Source organism: Schistocerca piceifrons, chromosome 4 (assembly GCF_021461385.2).
Source record: "Schistocerca piceifrons isolate TAMUIC-IGC-003096 chromosome 4, iqSchPice1.1, whole genome shotgun sequence".
Classification (NCBI taxonomy): domain Eukaryota; kingdom Metazoa; phylum Arthropoda; class Insecta; order Orthoptera; family Acrididae; genus Schistocerca; species Schistocerca piceifrons.
The window spans coordinates 652,891,663-652,908,395 of NC_060141.1; the positions used below are offsets into that span (position 1 = coordinate 652,891,663).

The 16,733-nt window shown below is 42.6% G+C and overlaps 1 protein-coding gene across 1 annotated transcript in view; it reads left to right on the forward strand.

Moving 5' to 3' along the window:
• LOC124795312 (glutamate receptor 1-like) overlaps positions 1-16,733 on the forward strand; it is a 1,309,547-nt gene that overhangs the window by 1,044,549 nt on the left and 248,265 nt on the right. Inside the window, exons 9-10 of the mRNA XM_047259283.1 lie at positions 5,685-5,792; positions 13,620-13,733. Of these exons, the coding sequence (XP_047115239.1) occupies positions 5,685-5,792; positions 13,620-13,733 (222 nt within the window). The remainder of the gene's footprint in view (positions 1-5,684; positions 5,793-13,619; positions 13,734-16,733) is intronic.

A 16,733-nucleotide genomic window follows, 5' to 3' on the forward strand; every position in this document is an offset into this window, starting at 1 on the left:
GACCCTACGACATGCAGCCTCATCCATGACTGTGGAGGGCGCTGTTGCCAGACAATCGTAAACAAACGATTTCGTGGTGCCAAGTGCCTTGTCCAACAGGGAGGAACCTAGGAACGCCAATGGTTGTTGCTCAAGACAAGCAACAGATTACCGTACAAAATGCTCCGTGAAATTCTCCGCAGCTCGCGCGATAGCCTTCCAGACCAAACGCAAGACGTACTTTTTGAAAATAAGCGGCACAACTGGGGTTTTCAGCATGAAAACGCGAGAAGCCAGCTTTGAAAATTAATAGTTCAGACGATCTTCCCACGTTTCTACAAAGAAAACTAAGAAAGCTATACTATTCTACGATCGGATATGCACTCTCAATTAATCACAAATTAATACGTTACGGATCTAACAGTGTATATGGGTCATATAAGATACTGATATGAAATAAAAGTAAATAAAATCAATGAAGTCGGTTACGAAGTTGGTTGCTCACGTAATCCTTGTCCCATGGATGGCCATACGATACTCAAATTGCCAAAAAACTATCTTCTGAACATGGTGAAACCACCTTAATCATGGCGAATAAGAACCTCACGAAAGGTGGATGAGACAGCCAACTTCACGGGAGTGGAAGACGAAATATGAGTTTCACATGAAACATATAGTTTTCTGAAAATTTCTCAGGCATATATGTGACTTGTTTTATTTTGCTTTTGTAAGCATTGACATACCCCATGACCCATGGACCTTGCCGTTGGTGGGGAGGCTTGTGTGCCTCAGCGATACAGATGGCCGTACCGTAGGTGCAACCACAACGGAGGGGTATCTGTTGAGAGGCCAGAGAAACGTGTGGTTCCTGAAGAGGGGCAGCAGCATTTTCAGTAGTTGCAAGGGCAACAGTCTGGATGACTGACTGATCTGGACTTGCAATACTAACCAAAACGGCCTTGCTGTGCTGGTATTGCGAACGGCTGAAAGCAAGGGGAAACTACAGCCGTAATTTTTCGCAAGGGCATGCAGCTTTACTGTATGGTTAAATGATGACGGCGTCCTCTTGGGTAAAATATTCCGGAGGTAAAATAGTCCCCCATTCGGATCTCCGGGAGGGGACTACTCATGAGGACGTCGTTATCAGGAGAAAGAAAACTGGCGTTCTACGAATCGGAGCGTGGAATGTCAGATCCCTTAATCGGGCAGGTAGGTTAGAAAATTTAAAAAGGGAAACGGATAGGTTGAAGTTAGATATAGTGGGAATTAGTGAAGTTCCGTGGCAGGAGGAACACGACTTTTGGTCAGGTGAATACAGGGCTATAAATACAAAATCAAATAGGGGTAATGCAGGAATAGGTTTAATAATGAATAAAAAATAGGAGTGCGGGTAAGCTATTACCAACAGCATAATGAACGCATTATTGTGGCCAAGATAGACATGAAGCCCATGCCTACTACAGTATTACATGTTTATATGCCAACTAGCTCTGCAGATGATGAAGAAATTGATTAAATATATGATGAGATAAAAGAAATTATTTAAGTAGTGAAGGGAGACGAAAATTTAATAGTGATGGGTTACTGGAATTCGAGAGTAGGAAAAGGGAGAGAAGGAAACATAGTGGGTGAATATGGATTGGGGGAGAGAAATGAAAGAGGAAGCCGCCTGGTAGAATTTTGCACAGAGCATAACTTAATCATAGCTAACACTTGGTCAAGAATCATAAAAGAAGGTTGTATACATGGAAGAATCCTGGAGATACTAGAAGGTATCAGGTAGATTATATAATTGTAAGACAGAGAATTAGGAACCAGGTTTTAAATTGTAAGACATTTCCAGGGGCAGATGTGGACTATGACCACAATCTATTGGTTATGAACTCTACATTAAAACTGAAGAAACTGCAAAAAGATGGGAATTTAAGGAGATGGGACCTGGATAAACTGACTAAACCAGAGGTTGTACAGAGTTTTAGGGAGAGCATAAGGGGAAAATTGACAGGAATGGGGGAAAGAAGTACAGTAGAAGAAGAATAGGTAGCTTCGAGGAATGAAATAGTGAAGGCAGCAGGGGATAAGCAGGTAAAAAGACGAGGGCTAGGAGAAATCCTTGGGTAACAGAAGAGATACTGAATTTAATTGATGAAAGGAGAAAATACAAAAATGCAGTAAGTGAAACAGGCAAAAAAGAATACAAACGTCTCAAAAATGAGATTGACACCAAGTGCAAAATGGCTAAGCAGGGATGGCTAGAGCACAGATGTAAGGATGTGGAGGCTTATCTCACTAGGGGTAAGATAGATACTGCCTACAGGAAAATTAAAGAGACGTTTGCAGAAAAGAGAGCCACTTGTATGAATATCAAGAGCTCAAATGGAAACCCAATTCTAAGCAAAGAAGAGAAAGCAGAAAGGTGGAAGGTGTATATAGAGGGTCTATACAAGGGTGATGTACTTGAGGACAATATTATGGAAATGGAAGAGGATGTAGATGAAGATGAAATGGGAGATACGATACTGCGTGAAGAGGTTGACAGAGCACTGAAAGACCTGAGTCGAAACAAGGCCCCGGCAGTAGACAACATTCCATTGGAACTACTGACGGCCTTGGGAGAGCCAGTCCTGACAAAACTCTACCATCTGGTGAGCAAGATGTATGAGACAGGCGAAATACCCTCAGACTCCAAGAAGAATATAATAATTCCAATCCCAAAGAAAGCAGGTGTTGATAGTTGTGAAAATTACCGAACTATCAGTTTAATAAGTGACAGCTGCAAAATACTAACGCGAATTCTTTACAGACGAATGGAAAAACTGATAGAAGCCGACCTCGGCGAAGATCAGTTTGGATTCCGCAGAAATGTTGGAACACGTGAGGCAATACTGACCCTACGACTTATTTTAGAATATAGATTAAGGAAAGGCAAACCTACATTTCTAGCATTTGTGGACTTAGAGAAAGCTTTTGACAATGTTGGCCGAAATACTCTCTTTCAAATTCTAAAGGTGGCAGGGGTAAAATACAGTGAGCGACAGGCTATTTACAATTTGTACAGAAACCAGATGGCAGTTATAAGAGTCGAGGGGCATGAAAGGGAAGCAGCGGTTGGGAAGGGAGTGAGACAGGGTTGTAGCCTGTCCCCGATGTTATTCAATCTGTATATTGAGAAAGCGGTAAAGGAAACAAAAGAAAAATTCGGAGTAGTTATTAAAGCCCATGGAGAAGAAATAAAGACGTTGAGGTTCGCCAATGACATTCTAATTCTGTCAGAGACGGCAAAGGACTTGGAAGAGCAGCTGAACGGAATGGACAGTGTCTTGAAAGGAGGATATAAGATGAACATCAACAAAAGCAAAACGAGGATAATGGAATGTAGTCGAATTAAGTCGGGTGATGCTGAGGGAATTAGATTAGGAAATGAGACACTTAAAGTAGTAAAGGAGTTTTGCTATTTGGTGAGCAAAATAACTGATGATGGTCGAAGTAGAGTGGATATAAACTGTAGACTGGCAATGGCAAGGAAAGCGTTTCTGAAGAAGAGAAATTTGTTAACATCAAGTCTAGATTAAGTGTCAGGAAGTTGTTTCTGAAAGTATTTGTATGGAGTGCAGCCATGTATGGAAGTGAAACATGGACGATAAATAGTTTAGAGAAGAAGAGAATAAAAGCTTTTGAAATGTGGTGGTACAGAAGAATGCTGTAGATTATATGGGTAGATCAAATAACTAATGAGGAGGTACTGAATAGAATTGGGGAGAAGAGGAGTTTGTGGCACAACTTGACAAGAAGGAGGGACCGGTTGGTAGGACATGTTCTGAGGCATCAAGGAATCACAAATTTAGCATTGGAGGGCAGCGTGGAGGGTAAAAATCGTAGAGGGAGACCAAGAGATGAATAAACTAAGCAGATTCAGATGGATGTAGGTTGCAGTAAGTACTGGGAGATGAAGAAGCTTGCACAGGATAGAGTAGCATGGAGAGCTGCATCAAACCAGTCTCAGGACTGAAGACAAAAACGACAACAAGCATTGACATCCGTTCTGTCTATAATATCCTTTTTTTTACACAAAATAAGCATTTATATTTTATAACTTTTCTTAATTCAGTACTTATACCGGGTGGTTTTAATTAAAGTGCAGTTACTCACAGAGGTTCAGTGTCTATTGCGTTAATGGAAAACCGGTTTGCACTGAACTAAATGGTCTCAATTTTGGCCACTAGGTGCAAATTTGGCGCTGTGAATGCAAGAAGGTGTATAGAAATTTTTCCATGTGAAATGGATTAGTAACCTTTCGTGGGCAGGACAGGTCAAACAAGCAAGAGGGGCATAATGTTGAATTTATTATTAATCGCAGTTTACATATATTATTCAATATAAGCACCGGAGATGTCGACGAGATGTTGTACAGTAGCAGATCTACAGCTGGTAGCGAAAAGTGGAACTATTTTTTTCGGTACAAATCTGTTTAGCATTAGCACATTAGCATATCCACCAAGTTCCGCTGTCCTACGATAGTTACATTCTACACTGAACGTCCGTGAGTATCTGCACTTTAATTATAAGCACCCGGTACAAAACAATATCAAAATAAGAGGCATAGTACAGTGTATTAGAATACTTTGGTTAAAGAGAGAACTGTTGTAGTGAATGGAATAACAATTTTCTATCGTATTAAAATCTTCGTCTGTCATCGAATTTTAAGTGTCAGGACAAACATACTCGTACTTTAATTTTAAAAATATATGTTCACGAAAGTTTTTATTGTTAAAATAACTTTACCCGTGGACGAAACATGACTTGCTTTCACATATCTTTGTTTGAAACGAAACGCTGCACAAGATATCACCCTTGTAATAAAGTAACATTTACTGGCGGAATACTGCAGTATGCTAACGGCAGCCACCATAAGTCAACTGACTGAGTTGTTGGTTTCAATATAATAAAATGCGCAATCCATATCATCTACTACATAAGGCTGTAGACGGGGCACCAACATTCGTTACATTATGGCGAATACGTGATTAGCTCTGGCAGAGGACACCACACGCGATTAAAAGGATCAATCGTTACTGTTCAGATACAAAGTTAGTATCCATGTTTTATTTTATTTCAGTTCCTCTCCTTTTCTGTCAAAATCATTATGCTCGCATGTATAGAGTTTTAACAGATACTGATAAACACCATGATAATTTTAAACAGCAAAAAGAGCGCGTAAATCAGAATAGAATAAAACCTGTTGTTTAGGTTGATAGTTACAATGTTTGTATTTATACAGTGTCTACAGCTCCACATTACAGCTTTGATAAATATTGTTAATCTAGATTGACGTCAGCCATTTGCGAGATAAAAACTTGTGGCGGACCAGACTCGAACCCGGATTTCCCGCTTATGCCGAGCGACTGCAACAACAACTTCGGCTATCCGAGCACACCTCCAAGACCTATCCCAACTTCACAAATCACGGAGTCAACAACTCTTACCCTTGCGCATTTCGTTATTCCCCCACAGCGAGAGGCATATTTTATCGTCAGGCTATATAGTAGACGTCTTACTGCAAAAAAGTTCATAAGAGAGCTCTCCAATCCTTGAACTAGTCTATTCGTCGAGAATAACGCTTTCAAAATGCGCAGCAGCTTTCGAAGACATGTTATTGAACTAGGGGATGTGAGGCTCTGGGAGTTGATAGTGGACATTTGTTTCAGGTGGAACTGGAGGGCCTGACAGGAGACATACGCTTCAACGACGACGGCCGCCGCCAGAACTACACGCTGCACGTCGTCGAGATGACGATCAACAGCGCCATGGTCAAGGTGAACACTCGACGGGCTCCCCGCGCGCCGTGCTGTGGGATGATTCTGTGTACCGAGAAGCTCAAGAATACTTAAGTTGTAGAGATTAGCTGAAAAATAACGATCAGCAACTGATGCAGACGCTGCTATGTTCGCTGCTGGTCCAAAAGCTGCCCTAATTGAATAATCGACATCTCATGTCTCGGGAGTTCGTACTATGTAGCAGATAACATTCGTTGTACGTAGTACAAAGTAGGAGAGTTGTTATATTCGTTGTAGAAACTACGGGTGTTCATCGACAAGCTGTGTTGAAAACATAGTTAATGAACATTTTACTTTTTTTGTTTTCAACGATGCACAGTACTCGTCCACAGAAAAAATACACTCTCCTGACGACAAAAACATCTTCCCTACAATGTCTCTAAAATAAAAGTCATTTTTTGGGCGGGAGGAGGGGGGGGGGGGGGGGAGGCGGGCGGCACAGCAATCTTCTGACTTGTTTGATACGACCCGCCGCGAATTCCTCTCTTGTGCTATATTTACAGCTTCGAAGAACACTTGCACGGCTGTATTACAATCTATGTCTTTCCGTACTTTTTTATCCTCTACAGCTCCCTCTAATAACATGTAAGTTACTACCTGATTTCTTACTGTATGTCCTACGAAGGGCGTTCAACAACTGATGCAACACTTTTTTATGTGAAAGCAGTTTGGATATATTTGGAAAACAAATGCACCATAACATTCACCACGCTTTTGGATACAATACCCTATTTTTCAACATAATCTCCGTTTCAGTATGAGGGCCTCGCGCCACTTTACTAGAGGGTCCGTCTACCCGCATCGTACCACTCTTGTGGTCGACATCGGAGCCAGTGTGTGCTGTAATAACCTCCCCATCATCCAAGAACTGCTTCCAGTGGAGTGCATCCCTCGTTGTTCCAAACATACGAAAGTCGGAAGGTGCTACATCCGGGCTGTAGGGTTTTGTGACGATGTTCGGCAAATAATTGTCACGATCATCCTCGTAACACGCAAGTAATTCCGCACAGATGGTCCTTCGTTGCTCTTTGTGGTCTTCAATTAGACGGCGAGAAACATATCGGACACATACCTCTGAATACCCCCTCTGTTGGACGAGTGTTTCAACACTACCAACAGAGACATCCAGTTGAGAAGCGAAGAGTTTGACTGAAACTCAGTGACAGCTCTCTGCTTGGAACGCTCCTATGTTGCAGAAGTCATTATTTAGGCTACTTAGAGCGCCATCACCTATCTGGGCTAAAGAAGGAATATTCCACGATGTCCCACAACGAATCCCGCATTTTTTCTAACGAAATTCGCCGAGAAAAAAAGTTCTGCATTACTTATTGAACGCCCCTCATATATCCTGTTCCTTCATCTTGAAATTATTTTCCATATATTCCTTACCTCGCGGATTCTACGGAAAATCCCATTTCTCATCTTTTCAGTGCCATTTTCAACGTCGTTCTGTAGCACCAAACCAGAGCCGGTTCGATTATCTTCTTTTCTGGTTTTCCCTCAGTCCATGATTCACTGCCATAAATGGTGTGGTCCCAACATACATTCTCTGATATTTCATTTTCAAATTAATGTCGGTGTTTGATACTAGTATACCAACAGACTCCTCTCTTTCGGGAAATGTCGGTGTTAGTCTGCTTTCTACGTCCCCCTTGCTTCTTCCGTAGTGTGTCAGATGTGGAAAACAGTGTCCTATAAACGTATGACCGGAGAAAAAACCTTGCTGAGATATAGACTACAAGATTCCGTTAGCATTACATTGTTACACCCATTGTGCATCAACCACGGATCCACGGATGCTACCGTGCTATTTTTTGTCAGCACTCTGTACAACACAGGTCGCGTATGCTGAATAGAAAACAGAAAACGTTATGAGACGCAGACTCACGGAGAGTGTGTATCAGAAATTATTAAGAAGTGGAATTTGTGAGATTCTACAGACGTGGCTTCTCAAGTGTGAGCACCCGCGTTGTCACGATACAAGATAACTGTCTCTTGAGCTCCTGTCCTGATCGCATCTGCGTCGTGTCATTATATATAAGGTCCTAAAGGGAAGTGTAGAAACAGCTTATGTAGCATACTTATTTAAATTAAAGTAGTTTTTCTGTGAGCAATGCACAGTGTGGTAATATACCAACATAGGTCATCCAATCTCATTGTTTCCCTACCATTACTCCTTCTATCTGTATCCATTCATATCGCGCGCTTAGCGTTAACTTCACGCGACTGACTTCTACTACGACACAATATTAACAGACCAGTTTTCAGAAACGGGACATGTCAGATTTGCAGTGCTCGTACGGAAAAGTTTCGGCACGTAAACGATATTGAGGAAAGGTGTAGAGATTCCACGAACTTCCACGACCTTTTAGCTGTGCCGCAACCCACTTCATATAATGAAATAGTTTCATTACTGAACGAGAAGTGCATTTGCCTATTTTATGTTTCGTGAGAAGCCAATTACTTTAACAAACTCTTTACAAGCCTCTACATGTGCCATCAATTTGAAAGCGAGAACAAAATCTTAGGAAGGATCGCTCTTTCCAACAGCTACACCACTTTGCAATATTTTCAGTACTTCGTAGAAATTCTCTCGTTCTACTCATGTAGCCCCATTACTGTTTCAAAAATCGAAGATAACGTAAGCCACGGATTACCTTTCTACAAAGTAATCTCGGTATTTACTTCACGCTCAGGAGTATTATAATCGTATATAAGAATCGTTTTACTTCAAGGCAGGTTTGAATAGGTTAGTCATTGGTTATAAAACTCTAGAGTCTCTTTACCTTCATATAAAGCCAAATTTATATTCCTAGTAACAAAGTTTTAGTTTTTTTTTTTTTTTTGTAATGGACCTTAACTACTACCCAAGTTATCTGCCCCTACCTTATTCTATTGGCTTGCACATAAATGTGAACAGATCTTCAGCCGATGCACTTGTGTTAAACAGGTATTGGTGAGTAAGACGTCTCAGGATCCTGCATGAGGTATTTCTTCACATATACCTTAACGCTTCCGCAGAAACATGTTGAGAACCCCAGTAACATTCCTAAGGGATCACACAAGCCGGTCAATAACAGCACCATCTTCTTTAAACGTTTCTGATTTCCTTAGTCGACGCGATGAATGCCAAATGAACGTTCATTATTCAGAAATAGAGCGCAAGAGTTTCTTTTCTATATACCTTGCATCTACTAAATATTCTCATAGTGAATCTAAAAATACTCGTTAAATATGTCTCTGGCTCATCCGTCCTCCGAAGACATTTCACTGTAATGATTTGGGACTAACATTCTAGTCACACCTTAAAGGGACCATTTGTTTACGGATTCGCATATCACTTCAGCCCCTGGAACAAGCTGCTAATCATTACAAGAAACAATGTTAGCTCTGTAAGCATTCCAGGATTAGCAAACAGTCCGCACAAGGGCTCACCTCTGTGCAAGAATAGCACCCCTTGGGAACAATCGCGCGTTTAGTCAACTGCTACGACTGTTCCATCTACTGGAGTCTAAGGTGGCTGTATTTATTTGTTTTATTGTGCACAGACCACATGGAAAGTAGGATGAAATCAACTACTTCAGTTGGAGACACATGACAGCACATTTACGTTATTCATCTCTATCCGTGATTGGTATGTATCGAAGTGTCTTAATTTTTAAGTCTTTTAAAGATGGAATTAGCATCCAATATTGTTTAAGGGCCGAAAGAAACGACTCTAAGTAAGACTCTCTTTAATGCATGTACGTTTTTTGGACTTAAACTGTACACGCGACGCATACTCATTATATTTGTAACTTGACACAAGCCAAATGGAGAAGTCGCGTCCCCTTTTTCTCACGCACTCACACATACACAGATAATAAAGAGCTTGTTTCTCACTTTTATATCATGAATAATTGCTACCGTTGCTTCTACATGAAGGCGTCATTGGACAGACTGGTTGAAGTCCGACTACAACACTACGTGAAGTGTGTCTGTGTCTTCACCAAGTTCAGTTACAGTCGTACAAGACAACTTACTGTAGACGTGACATCGTTTAAGCGCAGTATAGTTGCTTTCAAAGAGAGGATCGTCCATTATCTTTTTTCCAGAAAATTGTTAAACACCATACATCACCATGCAAGTGTATCTTAAAATATTAACTAGAAAACGCCAAGTATTCAGCTACGGGAATGAAATAACCTATGTAGGTCACCTATGTATCAATAATACACCACAGATCTAATCCTGTATCACGTGAGGCCGACATTCAGCGCATAAAGCCTCTAATGTATCTTCGAAGAAGAAACGCAAAATATAGTAATACATCCGCTACCTACATTGCTATGGGCAGTTATCAGTTTATGCTACTTCATATCCTGCAATAAACAGGAAAATATTTGGATTCCCTTATGAGCTCATTACTTGTCTGTAAACAAGCCAAAACACGTAAGCGACATGGAAATTACACAAGTTCTCTGAAGTGCAATGAAGCTGTTATTTTCTAAATTTTTACTGTTTGTAGAGCCACCAGCGAAGAAAAAAATTCCTGCTACTAACAGCCGCTGCTCGTAATACACTCCTGGAAATTGAAATAAGAACACCATGAATTCATTGTCCCAGGAAGGGGAAACTTTATTGACACATTCCTGGGGTCAGATACATCACATGATCACACTGACAGAACCACAGGCACATAGACACAGGCAACAGAGCATGCACAATGTCGGCACTAGTACAGTGTATATCCACCTTTCGCAGCAATGCAGGCTGCTATTCTCCCATGGAGACGATCGTAGAGATGCTGGATGTAGTCCCGTGGAACGGCTTGCCATGCCATTTCCACCTGGCGCCTCAGTTGGACCAGCGTTCGTGCTGGACGTGCAGACCGCGTGAGACGACGCTTCATCCAGTCCCAAACATGCTCAATGGGGGACAGATCCGGAGATCTTGCTGGCCAGGGTAGTTGACTTACACCTTCTAGAGCACGTTGGGTGGCACGGGATACATGCGGACGTGCATTGTCCTGTTGGAACAGCAAGTTCCCTTGCCGGTCTAGGAATGGTAGAACGATGGGTTCGATGACGGTTTGGATGTACCGTGCACTATTCAGTGTCCCCTCGACGATCACCAGTGGTGTACGGCCAGTGTAGGAGATCGCTCCCCACACCATGATGCCGGGTGTTGGCCCTGTGTGCCTCGGTCGTATGCAGTCCTGATTGTGGCGCTCACCTGCACGGCGCCAAACACGCATACGACCATCATTGGCACCAAGGCAGAAGCGACTCTCATCGCTGAAGACGACACGTCTCCATTCGTCCCTCCATTCACGCCTGTCGCGACACCACTGGAGGCGGGCTGCACGATGTTGGGGCGTGAGCGGAAGACGGCCTAACGGTGTGCGGGACCGTAGCCCAGCTTCATGGAGACTGTTGCGAATGGTCCTCGCCGATACCCCAGGAGCAACAGTGTCCCTAATTTGCTGGGAAGTGGCGGTGCGGTCCCCTACGGCACTGCGTAGGATCCTACGGTCTTGGCGTGCATCCGTGCGTCGCTGCGGTCCGGTCCCAGGTCGACGGGCACGTGCACCTTCCGCCGACCACTGGCGACAACATCGATGTACTGTGGAGACCTCACGCCCCACGTGTTGAGCAATTCGGCGGTACGTCCACCCGGCCTCCCGCATGCCCACTATACGCCCTCGCTCAAAGTCCGTCAACTGCACATGCGGTTCACGTCCACGCTGTCGCGGCATGCTACCAGTGTTAAAGACTGCGATGGAGCTCCGTATGCCACGGAAAACTGGCTGACACTGACGGCGGCGGTGCACAAATGCTGCGCAGCTAGCGCCATTCGACGACCAACACCGCGGTTCCTGGTATGTCCGCTGTGCCGTGCGTGTGATCATTGCTTGTACAGCCCTCTCGCAGTGTCCGGAGCAAGTATGGTGGGTCTGACACACCGGTGTCAATGTGTTCTTTTTTCCATTTCCAGGAGTGTAGTTATATACGTGCGTGAGCTGCGCCAAATCCTTATGAAAACTACGTTCGCCACGCGTGTCTTACCCATACTGTTTTGCGGCGTCTCATTTGCTCTTCAAGACACTACTGATTTTACACTTCAAGTTACATTCCTTTCTATTATTAACGGTAAGTGAATACTGGTTATTTCTACTCAAATTTCTAAATGTGAGTTTGAAGTACCATCTAATACTAGCAGTCAACATAATTTTATAGAAAAATTAAATATCCTAACCAGTCACTATTAAATTTGTTTTGCAGTTTCCACTATAATAATCCATTCTGGATAAAAGTCTCACTCTTTAGGTTGTACATTTTCGATTAGTTGTTTTTGTCGTTCTCCAGCTTTTCAGTTTATCGTAAATTAAGAGGTAACAGAATTTTTTTTATTTCATCAAAGTGATGACAAACATCGATTGTCTTGTCGGGCCTCTGGTAACAAATCTATTGCTGGTGTAACTGGAGAAGCACACAGAAAATATACAGTTTTTTGCGTATAAACGTAGAAGTACAAAGCTGTTTTATGTTGAGTAGCAGCAGAGATAATTTATAGAATTAATTATAACTATTTACGTCAATATAAAAGTATTTTTGGACTATTATACAACTTTGAAAATAATTGTGATTAATTTTAGCATAAACCGTATATTTGATTGGTTTCTCTTTAAAACCATCGACTCTTGACAGCTATACTATTTATGAAATTCTTGTATTCGAAATGTCGGTTCCTTATGTAAATAATAATATTTAGAATATCACGAGACTCAACTGGGGATCAGATGTGTAATTTTTGTCTTGAAAAGGGAAAAAAATCAGTAGTCCCATCGTTACTTTTCCTAGTTCAGTTTATATGTTGACTAGTTAGTTGTCTGGTATGTGGTAACTTGTTGAAAGTCAATGATTTTCCTTAGGTAGTTATTATGAAAAACACAGTGACGTAAAAGGTTACGAAATATAGTGTTTAAGGATTTGCAAATTTATAAAGTCCAAATGAAGATATTTCATAAGTCCTGGTCGTTTGTGAGTCTTGTGAAATGACTTAATTCTCGCTGCAAATTAGAGATGGCTTTCTTCCTTTATTTATTTGCAACATGCTCGTTTTCAGTATTTGTAATGCTACTTGTATGAATTGCGTGTGTGTATGTGTGTGTGTTTTGTGTGTGTGTGTGTGTGTGTGTGTGTGTGTGTGTTTGCAGTGGAGTGTAATGTTTCTCTTGTGCGATGATGATGAGGATGACGATGATGATGACAGAAAGGAGAGGGTGAACTCGGTGCTGGCAGACAGCCTACTCCTCGCGAATAGCACCAAGGGGGCCGCCAAGCTTAACAATCTCCATCGGACAGGTGGTCAACATCAACGCTATCACATGCCCTCTCTTCATGAGGGATTGCGGAGGAGTTTGGTATTTTAACCAGCACATTGGCGCAAAATCTGGTGATCACGAACTTCACGCTACAACCTCTCTTCCCCTTGCCTTCCAAACACTACCAGTGAAAGTTTTGTCCGCCACCAGGATTCGAACAGCCTTACCCCCGGGCCGAGAGCCACAGTACAAGAGACCTTTAGCGACTTCGGCAACGGAAGGGGGCCAGGCAGAGGTTTGTCCTCATAGAAAAGGATGTGTGCAATGGAGGCGAAGGCGGTGTGTACATGTACGGTCATGTGTGTGTGTGTGTGTGTGTGTGTGTGTGTGTGTGTGTAAGAGAGAGAGAGAGAGAGAACTTGAGTGTGGAGCTGATGTTGGGAAGTAAAGGTAATATGGGTTATTGAGCGCTCAACGAATGTAGCACGACTCTTCTGCAGGTGGCGGAGTGGTCGGACGACACGGGGCTGACGCCGGTGGCCGCCAAGTACGTCCGGCTGCGGCCCAACGGCGAGTACCAGAAGAACAGGACCTACATCGTCACCACCATAGTGGTAAGCTGCACCACACTTCATCCGCTTGCAGAGACAATAAAATTTGAAACTTACTAGCACATTAAAACTGTGTGCGGCTCTGTTACTCCACTACAGAACGTCCGCTTTTCGCGGACAAATGCTCTGCCGCCTGACCTACCTTGCCACGACTCACGACCCGCCCTCACGGTTCTACTTGCGCCTCTACCTCTCGCCTACCGTTCAAACTTCCAGGACTGATAGTCCAGCAGGGTATGCATGAAAATTTATCCCAAGTTCTTGAAAGTAGGCTAGAGGTAATGGCGGAAGTAAAGCTGTGGGGAAACGTTGTGAATCGTGTCCGTATACCTCAGTTGGTAGAGCACAGGTTCTGAGTTTGAGTCTAGGCTTGAAAAAGTTTTCTACCTTTTTTTTTGTTGGTTTAAAGATTTTATGTATTTCATTTATTCAGTGAAATTTTTTAAGAAAAGTCAATAGAAGAGTTAAACTTCTAGTTTTATGTTTACAAAATATATGCTTTTCCTAAGCTAATTTACTTATTTATTGACATAAAAGTTTTCTGGGTTCGGTACCGCGTCATATTGTAAAAACTACTGCTGCTATGGTACATAATGGACAACAGAGGTCACGTTCTCCCTCTGCAATAAACTATTAAAGTTCCCTCTCCTTCTTCCTTAAGTGACCAATGAAACCATCTACTTTTTAAAATTATGACCTAATGGAATGCGGAGTGAACATTAACAACAAAATATAAAGGACACTGCCTAGCTAGAACGCACCATTAGACCCAGAAGCAGGCCGCTGCAATTGTGGGCGAAACGTTGGCTTTTCTATGGCAGCAGTAGTTTTTACATTATGACGCGGTACCAAACCCAGAAAACTTTTATGTCGACTGGCTCTGGCCGCGGAAGCCTATGCAATTATATTAACTTATTTATTCGTTAATTAGCTGATCTAACAGTTTTAATCTACGCGGAAGTTTTAAATCAGCGCATATTCCGCTGTAGCGTGCAAGTTTTATTCTACAATTCGTTTTATTGTAAAGAACGAAATCTGAACAAACTGGTTGGTCAGCTACGATGCCAACATCCAAGTTCTCCATTAGATCAACGGATGTAAACTTTGAATGGTATCAAACGATATTTTATTCTTCCTCACAAGTAAATTGAAGTAATGTGTTGCATTTCTCTGACAAATGCTGGAGGACGTTAAAGCGGTCTACTTTTTGTCCGTAACACAAAGGCTCCATAACAGCACAATACAGTGACATCGATGGCCAGGGAAGACCACTTTTGATCATTTCCACCAGTGTAAGTAAATCTATTATTCAATGGATGACTGCCATTCCTTGGTGAGAACGATGTTTGCACTACAGAGTAAAGGCAGACACTTTAATAGTTTCATAAATGTTGTGTTTCAGGATTTCTGTTTGAAAAGAAACTTCCATATTTTAAATACATCTCCTCCGTGACTAGCGTAACTTCGGTTACCACGAGCAGTGGACATCCGCCTGTTCACAAGCTGCACCCGAATCAGACGGTGAGGCGTTGTTGCTGTCGTTACGTCATTTTCTCAGATTTCAGCTCTCAGTACCAGCCATTCCATTTGATGAACATTTCTTTTCCCCGCATTCACCACATCCAGCCGTGAAAGACATATCTCTTCGGCGCTGTCCGTCTCTGATGGTTGAGGTAAACTATGAAATTGTAGCAATCTGAGTGCTACAAACGAAGCTATCCACTCCTGTACACAAATTTTTATGATATCCTTATTCGTGCAGGTGCCTTACATACGCTGCTCCCGAGACGTTAGGAGTACCTCAAGTTATTGTTGTTATTGAACCTCATGTCTCGATTGTACGCTAGACTGCGCGTTGAGACAGCTGCTTAGCCCGGCTGTTTCAGTGTTTCTCTTCGACAGCTCAAATGGTCTAACCCCTTACATAGTGTACAACATTATCGAGGAATGCAGTATAAAGCTACATCTCGGAAAACTAGTTGTCGGTGCTAATGGACCTGGGTTTAGTTAAACAGAGGCTTTGCGACTGCGTACACAAATTATTACGCTCTCACAGTGTATCTGATCAGTCAAAGTCAAAAAATTCCGGATATATACGTTTCACAGAATAAAAGAACAAGCGAAAGCATACTACACCCTCCAGTCACATTAATATGACCACCGCCTATGTTTTACGTCAAATGCAATAACCACTCATAGACTACAGCACTTGCAGTGGAGGGTGCATAAAGCGTCTATCGTGAAAGTATACATCCCATGGCAAGGCGTCGAAGCAACTGAGGTGTACCAGGGGCCATAGGCGAGAGCGGTGAACGACGGCCGAGGAGATGTGTACGTGAGAACAACAGTTGACCGCCCAGATGAACCATGGGCTACCAACAGTGTCTCCTGAAGCAGACGGTAGCTGCATGCACCCATGCTGACTGCTGTTTATCGACGACGAAGGCTGGAATTTTTATGCCAGTATCGCAACTGGATGTCCACAGAATGACGACAGGTGGCCCTCTAGATGAATCACGTTTTGTGCCCCATCGGACAGATGGCCGGTGGCCTGTGCGACGCGAAACGTCTGAAAGAAAACAACCGAGGCAAAAATCGTCGGAGAAGTCTAGGCCGGAGGAGGGGGACGTTATCGTCAGGGGCATGTTTACGTGGCAGTCTCTGGGTGTTCTGGCCACTCTGGAACTCAAGTGTATCAACACAAGTACTGGGTGATCAAAAAGTCAGTATAAATTTGAAAACTGAATAAATCACGAAATAATGTAGATAGAGAGGTACAAATTGACACACATGCTTGGAATGACATGGGGTTTTATTAGAACCAAAAAAATAGAAAAGTTCAAAAAATATCCGACAGATGGCGCTTCATCTAATCAGAATAGCAGTAATTAGCATAACAAAGTAAGACAAAGCAAAGATGATGTTCTTTGCAGGAAATGCTCAATATGTCCATAATCATTCCTCAACAATAGCTGTAGTCGAGGAATAATGTTGTGAACAGCA